Source organism: Notothenia coriiceps, unplaced genomic scaffold (genome assembly GCF_000735185.1).
Source record: "Notothenia coriiceps isolate Sejong01 unplaced genomic scaffold, NC01 NC01_scaffold00015782, whole genome shotgun sequence".
Taxonomy (NCBI): domain Eukaryota; kingdom Metazoa; phylum Chordata; class Actinopteri; order Perciformes; family Nototheniidae; genus Notothenia; species Notothenia coriiceps.
The window spans coordinates 19,009-32,469 of record NW_011348483.1 but is presented as its reverse complement, the minus strand read 5'-3'; the positions used below and the strand labels follow the sequence as shown (position 1 = coordinate 32,469).

Here is a 13,461-nt window from a genome sequence, read left to right as displayed (position 1 = left end):
CAGAGCGAGCTCAGCGCTCGAGACAGCGCCATTCATCCAAGAGGACCGAGAGCACACCTGGTCGGACCGCAGAGAGCAGTTTAGCGTCTGAAACAACTTCCCACAGGTGAGTTTCTACCTGACGTTTCATTTCTGCTCTTTCTTGTGAACTTTTGCACACTTTGGTGAACTTTTACGCGGGGAAATATCACCAGAGAGACAGTTAGGTGCAACTTCTACGCATTCAAGCTAGCAGCAACTACCTGTTAACCTGACGTTAGTGGTTAAGAGTAACGAGGTAGAAAACAAACTTATCTGGAAAAAGAGCTGAAATACAAAGTTTTAATTGTCGTGACTTTGTTCTCTTTACCTGTCAACAGCACCCCGGTTAATCACTTGAGGAATGCTGTGGCATTAGACCCGAAACTCCATATAAACTTTTGGTTCATTCTCACCAACTTTTCGATAAAGGGATAATGGCAACGGGTGGATTTAAGTCAAGCGCCACGACTGACTTTTTGGAGGAGTGGAAGGCAAAACGGGAGAAAATGAGAGCCAAAATGCTGGGGGACATAGCCGCAGCGACTGGTGCTCCTCTGGTTGGCAATAACCCAAACAGTAACCGCCACACCGAGCTCACCAATAACGGAAACCCGGAGAGAAGCGCCTCTGCTGGGAACTGCCTCCCCTCCTCCTACACGGTGGCTCGGTCCTCCTCCGGCACGGCTTTAAAGAGACCCGAGGAGGAAACGCACCACCCCGCTGCCCAACCTGCTGCCCAACCCGCTGCACAGCCCGCTGCACAACCCGCTGCCAACCCTGCTTCACCCACCCCGCCGGGGAGCAACCTGAAGAAGGCCCCGCCTCAGACGGAGAAGGATCAGTGCGCTTCCCCGGACTCCAGCCCCATGGCTTGCATTGACAGTGACAAGGGAAGCCCATCGCCCAGTAAAGTGAAAGAGAAGAATAGCTCTGGCCCCAGTGCTAGGAAGGGGAAAGGACAGATCGAGAAGAGGAAGCTGAGGGAAAAGAGGAGATCAACAGGTGTTGTCAGCATACCATCAACTGAGGTGAGTCCTGCTATTGTTGTATGTGATATTAATGTGAATCTCCTGCAGGGAAATCACATTTTCTCCACCTGAAGTTAATGAATACAAAACAGATTCATTTTGGCAGGTTTATTGCTTACTTTTACTCTATTGGCTTTTGGGTCAGATCTACACAAAGTGGGATAATATGGAGACCAATGTGGTGATAGGGGTGGCTTTCAAATGATTACAAAGACCAGGTGACAATTGTTTGCCATCTTAACTATCTAAAGTCAGAACACCTTAAAAGTTGCATTGAGAGTAGCAGAGCATGACTGAGTGATACTGAGATTTGCTGAGCCAATATCAATATTAAAAGAATGTAATAATCATTTATCAGCTGCTAATAGTTTTTAACATAACATACACAAACGTTTTGGATAAAAACCCTTACATTTACTTGATAATAAAAATGTATGCTGAGTGGAAGATTTTGCAGTTAAAAAGTTAATCTATGATTTGTATCATCATATGTCATCTATGAGACTGTCAATCGTTTTTTTAGATTAATTTGTCAGTATTTTAGTCCATATATTGAAATTGATGTTGATTAAGTTTCTGTCAATTGTCTACATGATGAATGGTCTAATCTTTTGAGTGCTCAACAAAAATAAACAGTAAATCCAAGATAAACAAGACTAAACTATGTCTAATATTAAAAGAAGAAGAAGTGTGTGGTGTGGACAAGCTTAATTTGAGATGGTTAAGATCTGTCCCCAATTATTAATGCGTCTTTTTAAGTGTATCCTTCATTTACCTGTACGTACTTGTCACTTCAGTCCTGCGATTTCTTATTACTTATCAGGTGACATGTACGTAGATACTGATGCAATTGTGATAACTAGCTAACTTGAGCTGATAAAATGTCCCCTGTCAGTCAAACAAAAGAAAAGTATGGTCCATTTACCTCTCAATCATGGCTATAACACCACGGCCAGTGTGTGTTCTTATGTAAAGAAAAGTAGAAAGAAGGCCAACAGCTTTATATTAAATATAATATTGTCCAAAAGGAATTATGGGCCATGTGTTTGGATCAATGTGAAAGATTATTAGTAAAATGTAATTTCCTTAGGTTTGCTTTTGTTAGATTTAATTATGTGTACTCTAAAGGGTTATTTGTTACCACTGCTTTTATCCTTCTATAACTTTAACGTTTCTTGGCAGCAATTCTTACAAACATCTTGGGACCTGTTTGATAAAAAATGTCTCACTTAAAACACATTTTTCCTTGGAATCTGCGTGTGTGTTGTAGATGTAAATAATTCAAATCCAAGTAAAGCATTTGTTTTCCCACAAATTCTTCAAATTCCTCCCATACATGTGTCTGGTCTAATCGAGCCTCTGTAGCAGGAACAATGTAAGCAGCACTCATTAAGGGGAGGGTGAGGCGAAACCAAGGGAGGCAGGGGTTGTCGACTGGCGATGGAGGTGTGTGTTTGTGTGTATGGGAAGGCGGTGTTGGGGCTTTCATTGTTAATGAATTTAAATCATGTAACAGTGTTGCCTGATTCCTGTGGTTCTGATACGGAGCCTGCCAACAAGCACTCTTGGCGAGCACTGTGACTCTGCACACTCAAATTATACCGAAATTGTTGGAATAAATGTTTTTTCATTAAGGCGATGGCAGTGACACTCTATTACCACGCTGCTTCCCGCATCCCCTTCTCTCTTATTTGATAGCCACCCAGAACTAGGTGCCCTCGAGGCAACTCAACTACGAGTATCACCCTTTTTTCACTTGGCGCTCTATATCCTGTTATTAGACGCTCTGCAGGGCCGTTTGAAAACTGGTCAGCAGCCAGGCTGTAATGCTGGGCTTCAGTACTCAGAGCCGTGCCAGTTTTGTTAGATCGAGCCCATAGGCAGCTGATTATGCAGTAAAGTGGCCCAACACACGATTACTGGGGCGGAGGGGAGGTTGGAAGTAATCTGATGAAGTTCGGAGCTGGATTGTGTGTGAGAGAGGCCGAGAGAAATAACTAATCTGATCCTGCTTTGGTTTTAGGACCGTTTGTTGAAATGTCCCCATCTCATGAGACAGCTCATTATGTGAGATACACTCAGTATGTTTATATGTTAGTGCTACAACTAACGATTATTATCATTATCAATTAATCTGTCTATTTTCTTCATGAGTCGGTTTATTAGATCTCAGAGGGGAAAAAAAGGCCATCCCAGTTTCTCAAAGTCCAAGGTGATGTGTTTTAAGTTGACTAATATTTGCGGCTATATTACATGTATAGTAGTGTAACGGTTATGATAAGGCTTTTGGGGCGGTCCTCCATTATCTCTAAGCACATCAAAAACATTTCAGAAACCTGGATAAGCCCTTAGCCTAACATTGATAAACCCGATTATGCTAGTTTGAATTCTGAACAGTTTCTAAACCTAGACAGCCATGTGTGCAGCTCTCTTATCAGTTTTATAGTAGTCTCTAAAGCAGTGTATGATTATAAAATGAATGTGAAAGTCAACGATAATACATTGGTTGGATTTTGGACTTTTGGTCAGGCAAAAGAAGCAGTTTGACATCACTGGAGATCTTCCAGAACTTTGTGAAATCTTAAAGATAAACCATTAAAATAATCGGCAGACTCATCAATAATAAGTATTCATTGTTTTACAACAGTTCCACTGTTACATGCAACACTCCCGCATTTAAACCTATAGCTAGGTGAAGCCCCTGACTCTAAATAACAGCTCAAGTTTTATACGTCCACTTTATTAATGGAAGCTTTATCTCTCAGATTTTCTTAAACTGAGAATCTGCCAGTTTTGGAAATCAGAATGAAACATACAAATGCAACAACTGGCATCCCAGCAGAGACGTATTCCTTTTGTCAGATGTTTCCCTCTCTCCTTCGGTTGCATACAGAGGACCAAACTATGCAAATGGAGACTCTCCTCACACAAGCCCTCTTTGTGATTTGAATGTGAGCGGACAGGTGTGAAAAGAGTTGCATGGGATTATATCCCCGTTCGTTCTGTGCAGAATAAAAGCTTTTGAGCGGGGTTTCAGAGCATCAGGGGAACCCAATCTTCTGCCTGTTGAGGGTATAATGGCCTGATAACAGCTCCCTGCTTTACTAGAGAAAAGACACTTCTGCAGAGGCATCAAGGTGTTTCCTTTCTCTCACCCTGCTCTCTGCCTCAAACTGGAGGCCATTGTTGTTTATGCTGACCTTTGACCTGCTCACAAAATGCTTATGCAACAGAGGAATGTGGAAACGAGTGATTTTAGAGAGATTGAGCATCTTTGAAATGTTGGGTTGTGATGTAAGCATGTTTCCAGAAGGGCACACGATTTGTACGCTGAGTTATGACTTTGTGGTGGGACGCTGGAGTCAGGAAGTGTGAACTTTGTTTTCATGTAGACGGCTGGATGTGCCCGTCACAGCTTTTTGTCTGCAGAGTCACCCGAGAGGTCAACAGGTTCAACATGCAATACTGTGCCGTGCGCTCAGGCAGTTAACACTCTGGTGATGGAAAGACATGCAGACAGGAGGGGTCCTTGTCCAACCTGATTCTTTGTTCATATGTTCATGTTATGTTTTATATAAACATATCTTAACCTCTAAAACATCGCCTATGCTTTGCAGCCGAGCTCCGCTCAAACCCTCTGTACTTTATCTTAGGTAGTGGAAAGCCGAAAGTTTCCAAATAAGCCAAATATAATCTGCTGAATTTTACACATTTGTGGGGTGGAAGCTTTCACTTAGAATATTTATTATTCTGTTTTATGATAATGTGCAGCCATTAAAAACAAGTAGATATAATGTGTTATTGTCAGAAAGCATAAATAATTGACTTTTATGACCGTAAAGATTATTAAGGGAGTAATTAAAGGGAAAATATGTTATTTTTTGTCCCCTTTTGACAGTTTTACTTAATGCAAGTGTAAAGCAAGCTCTTTTTATAAATATTTTGATTCCTTATAAAGCATTCTGGCATTTAAAAAAATAAATTTGATTCGTTTATATTCCAAATGACAAAATAAATAGTCATTTTACAAACATGTTGCCCTTTTCCAGCGCTTTGCATGTTGTGTGAATGTCTGTTCAGGGCTCTTTGCATCGTTGAGTTTCGGCATCAATTATTTCCTCTTCTCTCTTAAAAACGGGCTGCACTGATATTATTATGTAAATCCCCCATGCCTTGTTTCTTTCCAAATGTGTTTCTGCTCCAGTTCAGCGGGGGGTGGAGTTGTACTGTATGTTGAAGGAAGGGGCATGCTGAGAGCAGAGTTTAGACAACTTGGATCCTGTTTTAACGCAGTTGGAGACAATGCATGGTTTGACACTGGTTTAATGAATGAGCGCTAATGTGTTTGTTTTTGTTGCCTCTCCAAAAAGAGCAGCTAGATTGATGAGAAATGAAACTCATTGTCATGGGAGGCCTTCACTACCACTGCTGCTTTTCAAGCCCCCCACAGTAATGTTTAAACCCACATATTTACTCTTTTGCCACATTACTTTATATATGAAAGTACAGGCCTCTATTTTAGTTTTTAAAGCTTTCTAAAGATGTTTAAACGTTGTATATTTAAAGATGTAAGCAACTGACTGTCAGTGGAACTTATGATATAACTTGAGACACCTTGGTAACAATCCAAATCATTCTCTTTGTGACTTGATTCACTCCATCACAGCGGCTTGTTTATGAGACAGAATAGGCTCTGAATTGCACAGCTGTCTAACAAAATCCAAGAATGTTAATTTTCATGTGGTGGAGTGCGTTTTGCTTGCTGTTAAACCCTCTCCAAACAAGGCCACATCATTACAGTAAATACCACAGGGATTTTATCATGGACTTAGGTAAGCATGGAGCTATTTAGGCAGGGTGTTGTGTTTCCTTCCCTTCTCTTGTTAGTTAAACAACAAGAATGCTACATTCTCTATTTGAAACACGTGTTCTTTAAAGTGACATATCCAAAGCCAGTAGCCCCGGTTCCCGAGAAGACCATTTTGTTTGTTTGACTTACTGTATTGAACTCTGGATTGTTTACGAGGCCCACCGTCACTGGAACATTTTCAAAGGGGTGACTAATGGAAATAAAAGTCCCAGTTGAGCTGTTCTGTGGAATTTAAGGGAATTCCAAAGGAAAAGGAAAGAAAAGGAAGTGTTGTCTGCTTCTGCCATGAAGTCTCTGCTGCCTCGTTCTCTTTCCATGCAGATATTGGGGGTCTCTCAGCACCTGATAAAACACGCAGCACCATTTTAATGGGCCGCGGCACGTGGTTTTGTTCACATTGTAAGAACGTTACGTAAACTTCAGTTCCAATTAAAGGGACCCCTGACTAGGTGAGTGTCCATTCTGCTGTCAGATGGCATCAGATTACAGGATTAGAGCCAAAGAAGCTGTCAGAAGGATTTATTGTATGTCTAGTTAGTTTTCACTTGTGGCAATGTACTACCTCACTTTGTTGTTGTCTTGAGAAAAGCATCAAACATCAATACTTTGTTGGAAGTGATCAAAATCTGTTTGTAGCACAAAATATCAAGAGTACTGTCTCAGAAATCACAATTTAACAAGTTTTGTAGTTAAAGAGTATTCTTGTAAAGCTAATTGTCCTTTGAATACACTTGATAGGTTTGTCTTCCATTGTTTAATGAACAAACCGGTTTGTTTTCCTTAATATATACTCTTTTACTCGCTCAGATGACACAAATATTCAAAGTCCGAACTTCTCTATTGCAGCAAAACTGTGTTTGATATTTTCTGTTTGCACACAAAGTCCAAAGCCCTGTTCTATCCAGGTCACTACTCTTCAGTTACGGCTGTTTAAGAACTATGCGGAACAGAGTGTAGATTATTACTTAAGAGAAATGTACCCCCTGCACGGCATGCTCAGGAATGCACAGTCATGCAAAGCCTGAACTGCCTCTGAACGCTGACGTTGCTCGCTCTAATCTCGTGAAGAAGAAGCGAGAGTGAGAGCCTCTCTATTGCCTGCAGGGCAGCCTCACTCTCCTCACTCAGTACAGCTCATTGTTTTTAGCTTTTAGATCTCAAGTGTCCCAAACTCTGGTCAACTAAGGGTCATATTTTCCACTTCAGCATGGATGACCACTGAAACAGTTTCCCAACCAAAAAGCTTCAGGGCTCTGCGTACGACAAACTCGCTCAGCTAGTATTTGACAACATTGCTGTCTTTGTGGTTAATCTTTAACTGCCCACTGTGGACATATGCAGGATATACAAGCTCGGCATCATTTAACTATCATTGTATTGGTGTCAACTTGGCATTCTAAAAGAAGCCCCTAAATGGAGCACAAATGACAGAGCCAGTGGAATTTGACAGATGATAAAAAGACAGTCCTGAATAAATAGTTAAACCCAATGTGCTGTAAATATTTAACCAAATCCTCTTTGACTGTTTCTGTAGGCGCAAAACAATGTCAGAGTGAATCTTCTCGTCCTCGTCTCACCCTGGATTCAGGCCATTCATTTGCCGATAAAGTTTGATTTGAACTCTCTTCGCTCCGAAATGTGACACCTTTTCCAAGAGTTCATTTACTCATCTTTCAGAGCCTCTAAGATTATTCCATTTCTTGTATTTTTCCTCCTCATTAACAGAATTCACACGGAGAACATTGACACAATATACGTTGGTATGCAATGCCGTTTACTGTTTGGGATTTGAAATGTATTTGTTTTTCGGAGGAATGCAGAGATTAGTTTTTTTCATTCTGCCTTTTGGAAATAAGTCTCCGTCTGTTGAACGTTTGTTGGGGATCTTTCCCATTCGGCTGCCAGTGTCTCGTTAGTTGAAAAGCACGCAGACACACACACACACTGCAGGGGGTGTAAAGCAAGAGAGGCGTGGATTAGAGGTGTTGGTGAGTCTATGTTGTGATTTTGTGTCAATTGTAACCTATTTGTTGGACATTCCTGTGTGCTCGCTGACCACTGTGGGGAATTTGTGAGTCAGTCCTAATCAGGCCGCTCTGCATGATAAGGCATTTGGCAGCCAGTCTGTTTGTATTCATTAAAGTGGAATTACTTGGAGACCCCAGGCTCCACTTTCCCACTCAGTTTAAAATCTGCTGCACGTTCAGTATGCCTGTTCCTCACTTTTCAACACTGTCGTCTATGCTCTGCTCTGGAGGAAGAAATCTGACTTTTTTTCTTTACATGTACTAACTTACTTTTAAAATAAGAAATAACCTAACCTTCCTCTTAGAAATCACATCAGAGAGAAAACTGAGTCTACCTTGGCTAATGTTACATATGCACATCATTATAAGGAGGTTTTTAAAGCAACTGACGCAACATAATCTTGGGAAATAAAAGCTAATTTCAAAATGTCCAAATGAAAAATGGCCACATTTAGGTTGAAACTGATAAAACTAGGAACTGAAAAGCTCAAGTTAGAACATTTTAATCCTCCTTAAGGCCAGTCATTTACATGTTTTTCAAATGCTAGAAGTTATCAAATGCATCTTGCTGTAGCTTTGGTCAAAATCTGATCAATTATGTCTCAGTTATCACTTTCAACTCATTTCAAACATCAGCTATAATCCATTATTCAAAGCAGTGCTGGCTAAAATGTGCCGCTGCCACAGTTCTTTGCTCACTCTGCCGTTTTATTGCATCAGGGACAATAAGCCTCAGTTATATTTGTGTGAGTGAATGCACACCAACAGACTGATTTGTCTGCAGTCTAACAGGTTTCACGCACTCTGTGTTATGTCACCATGGATCTCACTCAAACAGCTTTCTCCTGATGATAAGCATGGTTTCACACGTGTTACCAAACCTGCTTCTGAGGAGGGTAAAAAACATCACGGTCCTCCTCTCGGGTAAAAAGGGAAAGCAAGAGACTCAGACGGAAGAATGTTGGCAGTACAGGATGATATCTTTGAAAGCTGCCATGTTTTATTTGACAATTTTACTTCTCATTTCTTGCCATGGAGAGGATAAACTTAATTTCCACTGACTGCAACAAAAATATTTCGATACTGAACCCGAATGGTGCTCTTGGCACTTTTGTTCCCCTTGAATGAAAACAAATAGCATTTATTAGAACAAGACATATGAAGATTCATGCGGCAATTTACGCCAAAGTGAAACTATTTCCAACAGCAGCACATTCATTTAATTCCCCTACATTTTAGACAGCCTGGATATTAGATAGATGTTCCCCTCATGGCTGTTTACAAAGTTGCACATAGGCCACAGAAAGTTTCACTTCAAAAGGGCACAGTATTGGAAACACAGCTCTGAATAACAGCCCAGGAATGCAGTTGAACTCTTGAAATGGAATAAATATGTGGCTCTAAATTTCCAAACGCACGAAGCCTTGATCTTTAAGCCTTTATTCCCAACAAAGAAACCTGGAAGCTGCTTCTGTCTGGAGAAGCGCCTACCTATTATCAAGCCTCTCCACTTTCTTTGTGTTTGTGCATGCGTTTGATTTGTTTATGGAGACACTTGCCACTTGACACACACAACTGGAGGAAGTGATCTTGTACTGTACCTACACATGCCTTGTTTCTCATTCCAGCTCTTTTACTGACAAATTGCTTTTATCCTTTTGTTTTGAGGCTCTGTTGTATAACACAAGTTTGTACGTTAATTTCCTTCTGTAATGCCATCTTAGCACAGCATTTATTAACCCTTTACAAGGGCAAGTGGTAGCCGGCAGTACTCAACACCGCAATAAACTAAGAAACAAAACAAAAAACAACCACTAAAGACATTTAAAAAAAGCCATTTTATTTTCCACAGCTTAATAAAAATGTAAAATAAGATTGCCTGTGCTACAATTACAAAATATCAGTACAATGTTCAGTATCTGTAAACAAACTTTGCTCCAAAACCGTTTAAAAAAGTAAAAAATATCTCATCTAATTATAAAATATCCCTCTGAAATTGGAATGCAAATATAGTGCCAATAACTCAAAATATCTGCTCAAATCTGAGTTCAAGGCACCTGAAATCACTAATACAGTACTTAGCGTTAATGATGCCTGGAACAGTGGATAAGTGAACATCTGGGTGTGATTTTATTTGCAGGTTGTGCGTGACGTATAGCCACAGTTGACGCCATGAGACTTTATGTTACATTGAGATATGAAGATAGTCAACATGGTGCTCTAGCAACAGACAAATAAATAATAATCAGTGCCAAGTTGTCAGTCTTGACATTGGCACACCCTCTTAGTGAACACGGATACAGAACAGTGCAAACACAGCGTCAGGACAGTCATGAGTCTTTCATTGCTTCGATACTGGACAGCAGCTCAATGAATTGTCTTGGACAACCATTTTGGTTTTAAAAAGACAAACAGATCTTGTGTTTCACAAAATGTGAGTCTTAGACTAGGTATTAGGAACTTTTCACTTAAAGATAGCATTCACTTTATTTGAGTTTATGTAGACTTGTCAAAGCTATAATGGGGGTACAATCTATAAAAGGGCTACATTTGCTACACTTTAAGATATTACTACACTGTTGGATCTATTAAAGCAGCGCAAACTGAAACTTCAAACAAGATGCATCACTTCTAGCCTTCATTCCTTCCTCAGATGATAACAATAACATAATAGCTCATCAGAGGTTTGCAATGTTTTTGAGCATGCCTAGTCTGACTCATTGTTTTTCTTTACTATTGCTGCTGAGGTTGTTTTGATGCAATGACTTCCCTGATGTGTGGGTGTTAACCTCACGTTGATAATCAGGTCATCAGAGGTTATTGCTCCAGAATGTCCTTCATGTTGACGGAAACCCATTTTCAAACAAGGCATGCACCAAGAGTTGCTCAAACTGTTATTAATTCATCTTGCCTATCTGACATTCTTTTGCCAAAGTAAAAACAAAGTGAAATATTGCAGCCGAAAAAGTTTTTCTACAGTGATGTAGCTCTCCTTTTATACAACGTGTATTCTGCCCTTACACAGATAGCTTCTGACCGCAATACATTCATTTAAGATGCCTGTCATGATCAGAAAGGAAGGTCAAGGCGCAGACCGCAGAGCAGGAACTAGACACTTTGATTTGCATTAACTGTGAACTCTGACCCTCACACATTGGTCAGCAGCCTTCTCTGCTCTCATAAAGCTGATGATGATGATTTAAAATCTTGTGGAAATGTTTAAGTGTTGGAATGACAACAGAACTAACAGCCTTTACCCTTTTTAAGGTGCTGCATTTTAACCGCTTAACTAAGTATCATCTATCTGCTTTGGCTCTTTGACACAAACAGATCTGTAATGTATTGGAGCGTGTTGTATTTAGACTGTCAGTGAGTGGCAGACAGAGCATGTCATTTCCTCAATGTTTGTTTACTCAAGGGTCTGTTGATTCAGCCCTTTTCATTTTTCATCTTCAAAGCTTTGTACTGTAAACTGTCTACCAAGCAAAGATCCCAGCAAGGATATATGTCATACCCCAGGGGAAACACTCTTGGATTATATGCAGTTTGTATTTATTCTCTGAATATTTCCATCCATGCCATTTTTTTCCTGCTTTCTCCCCTCACTAAATAACAAAATGTTGTATAATCGTTTTTGACTTGTTGCTGTCGTGCAACAAAACTGTGTCTAAACTCAGAAGTGAAGTTTTTAGACAAGTTGAGGCATTTTAGTAATGCTTTCATGTTCCGAGAAAGAATGATATATTTACCATTGTGGTGTCTTGGAGCCCCTCTCCTCTGTGGGTTTTAACCTTTGCCTGTGTTGTTGAAGGCCTCCTAAAAGATTCATAGCCAATGAAAGGTCTCGGTTCAGCGTGACGGATTGGATTTTTTCGTCACAAGCTGCCCTGGTTGATTGTGTGCTCCTCCCTGGTTTGTATTTCTGTCTGCTCCTTTATCCTTCTTCTGGTATTTGGCCTGCAGATGCATATGGTTTGTTTTCCCTTTTTCCTTTGTTCTCTCCTCCAATTCTAATAAAAACCCTGCTTTCCTCAGCTATCTCCTCAAACAGCTCATTATTAAATCAGACCACGATGCTGCATGCACCCATAGTCATTCCTTCGCAGATTGCAGGCTTCGAGCTCATAAGTAAACAAGAGTTATAGTTGTGTGTGTGGCCTGTGTGCCCCCTTTTCTCTTTCTCCCCTGCTTCAGTTTTCCTCCTTCCTTCTTTTTCACCATTGGTCCAGTAGTCAAATGTGAAGCTGTCCAGGGTAGGATGAATGGCCTGGCATCACCAGCTGTATCTGTCCACTGGGCTGGATTTACCTTCCGCGCGTCAGCCTGAAGAGTCGCACAGTCAAGTGCAAACAGTCATTGGACTGTGTGTACACTTGAAAATTATTTTTAAACAGTTTGTTTTGTGTAGCGCAACAACTTCATGATTTCATGATTTTAATAACATGCATGACAGTTCTTTAATATGTGATGTTCAAGTTGGACAAGGTATGATGTTTACATCCAAATAGACCTGTCTCAGTCATCACAAAGCCATTTGAGCCACTGCAGATTGGGTCCATTCTATCTCTTCATTATGTGATTATTGTGCCTCAAACAACTCCAATATAGCTTTTTAAAACTGCTCTACAAATAGGAAAGGACCTATTGGTGGCCACAAAATAGAGCACGGTTCTCTATAAACTCCCTTTTTCCTGTAATAAGGCTGTATGCTAACATTAGTGCCACACCCATGATGCCATGGCGTGCTGCCAACCAACTCCACATGGTTAGTTTGAGGTATTAACTTGGATATGGTTCCCTTTCAGTAACCAAAAATAATTCTGTTTGATAATCATGGTAGTGCCTGGCAGCAAGGGCTGCATGAGAAGTAAGATTCTTAGGAAAGCTTTGGCCTCTAAAGATACAAAATTAATTGTTTGTTGGAATTGAGTCTTGATTTTTAACCTCCGGGAAGTATTTCTGTATCAAATTATTTTCATATGGAAAACTGCATTCTTCCAGTTGACTGTTTTATACATTAAATTGAGCCTTAAAAAGCAAATTGTGCATCACATTATGATTAATCATGAGTGTCATTTTTAGCTATTGAACGTCAACATTTTCAGTTGCCTGTTACTTTTATGTTTGATTATCTTTTGTGGAAGTAGATTGTTACTTTTATGTAGATAACTTTCTCAATCCTGTCTTGTGCCTCCACCAGGAGAGAGTGTAGTCGTCGCACTATAAAAATATATCCAACCTCAAAGTTTGAGGAATCAATTTCTGCAGCTTACAGGAGAGCAGCCATGTGATGTACCCGCAGTGACAAGTGAAATTGAATTTTCTTATTTGCAGCTTGTTTTCTCACAGTAGCAAGGTACTTGAAACACTATGTACATACTGCATGCTTCTCTGCTGGTAACCGGTTTTTCATTTCCTAGCTCATGTACTTGTGTCATATCTCATGCTTGTCTGCTGTCAAATGGAACTGTAAGAGTATACTCATGATTTAGAGATGATTCAAACAGGCTGTAAC

General features: G+C 40.3%; 1 protein-coding gene across 1 annotated transcript; it reads left to right on the top strand.

The window, feature by feature from the left end:
- On the top strand, window positions 1–1,049 carry pawr (PRKC, apoptosis, WT1, regulator; the record flags this gene model as incomplete). Its single annotated transcript, XM_010775489.1, has 2 exons — window positions 1–106; window positions 360–1,049. A coding segment is annotated over exon 2 (594 nt), but the record flags the coding sequence as incomplete, so codon positions are not given.
- Window positions 1,050–13,461: the final 12,412 nt, after the last annotated feature.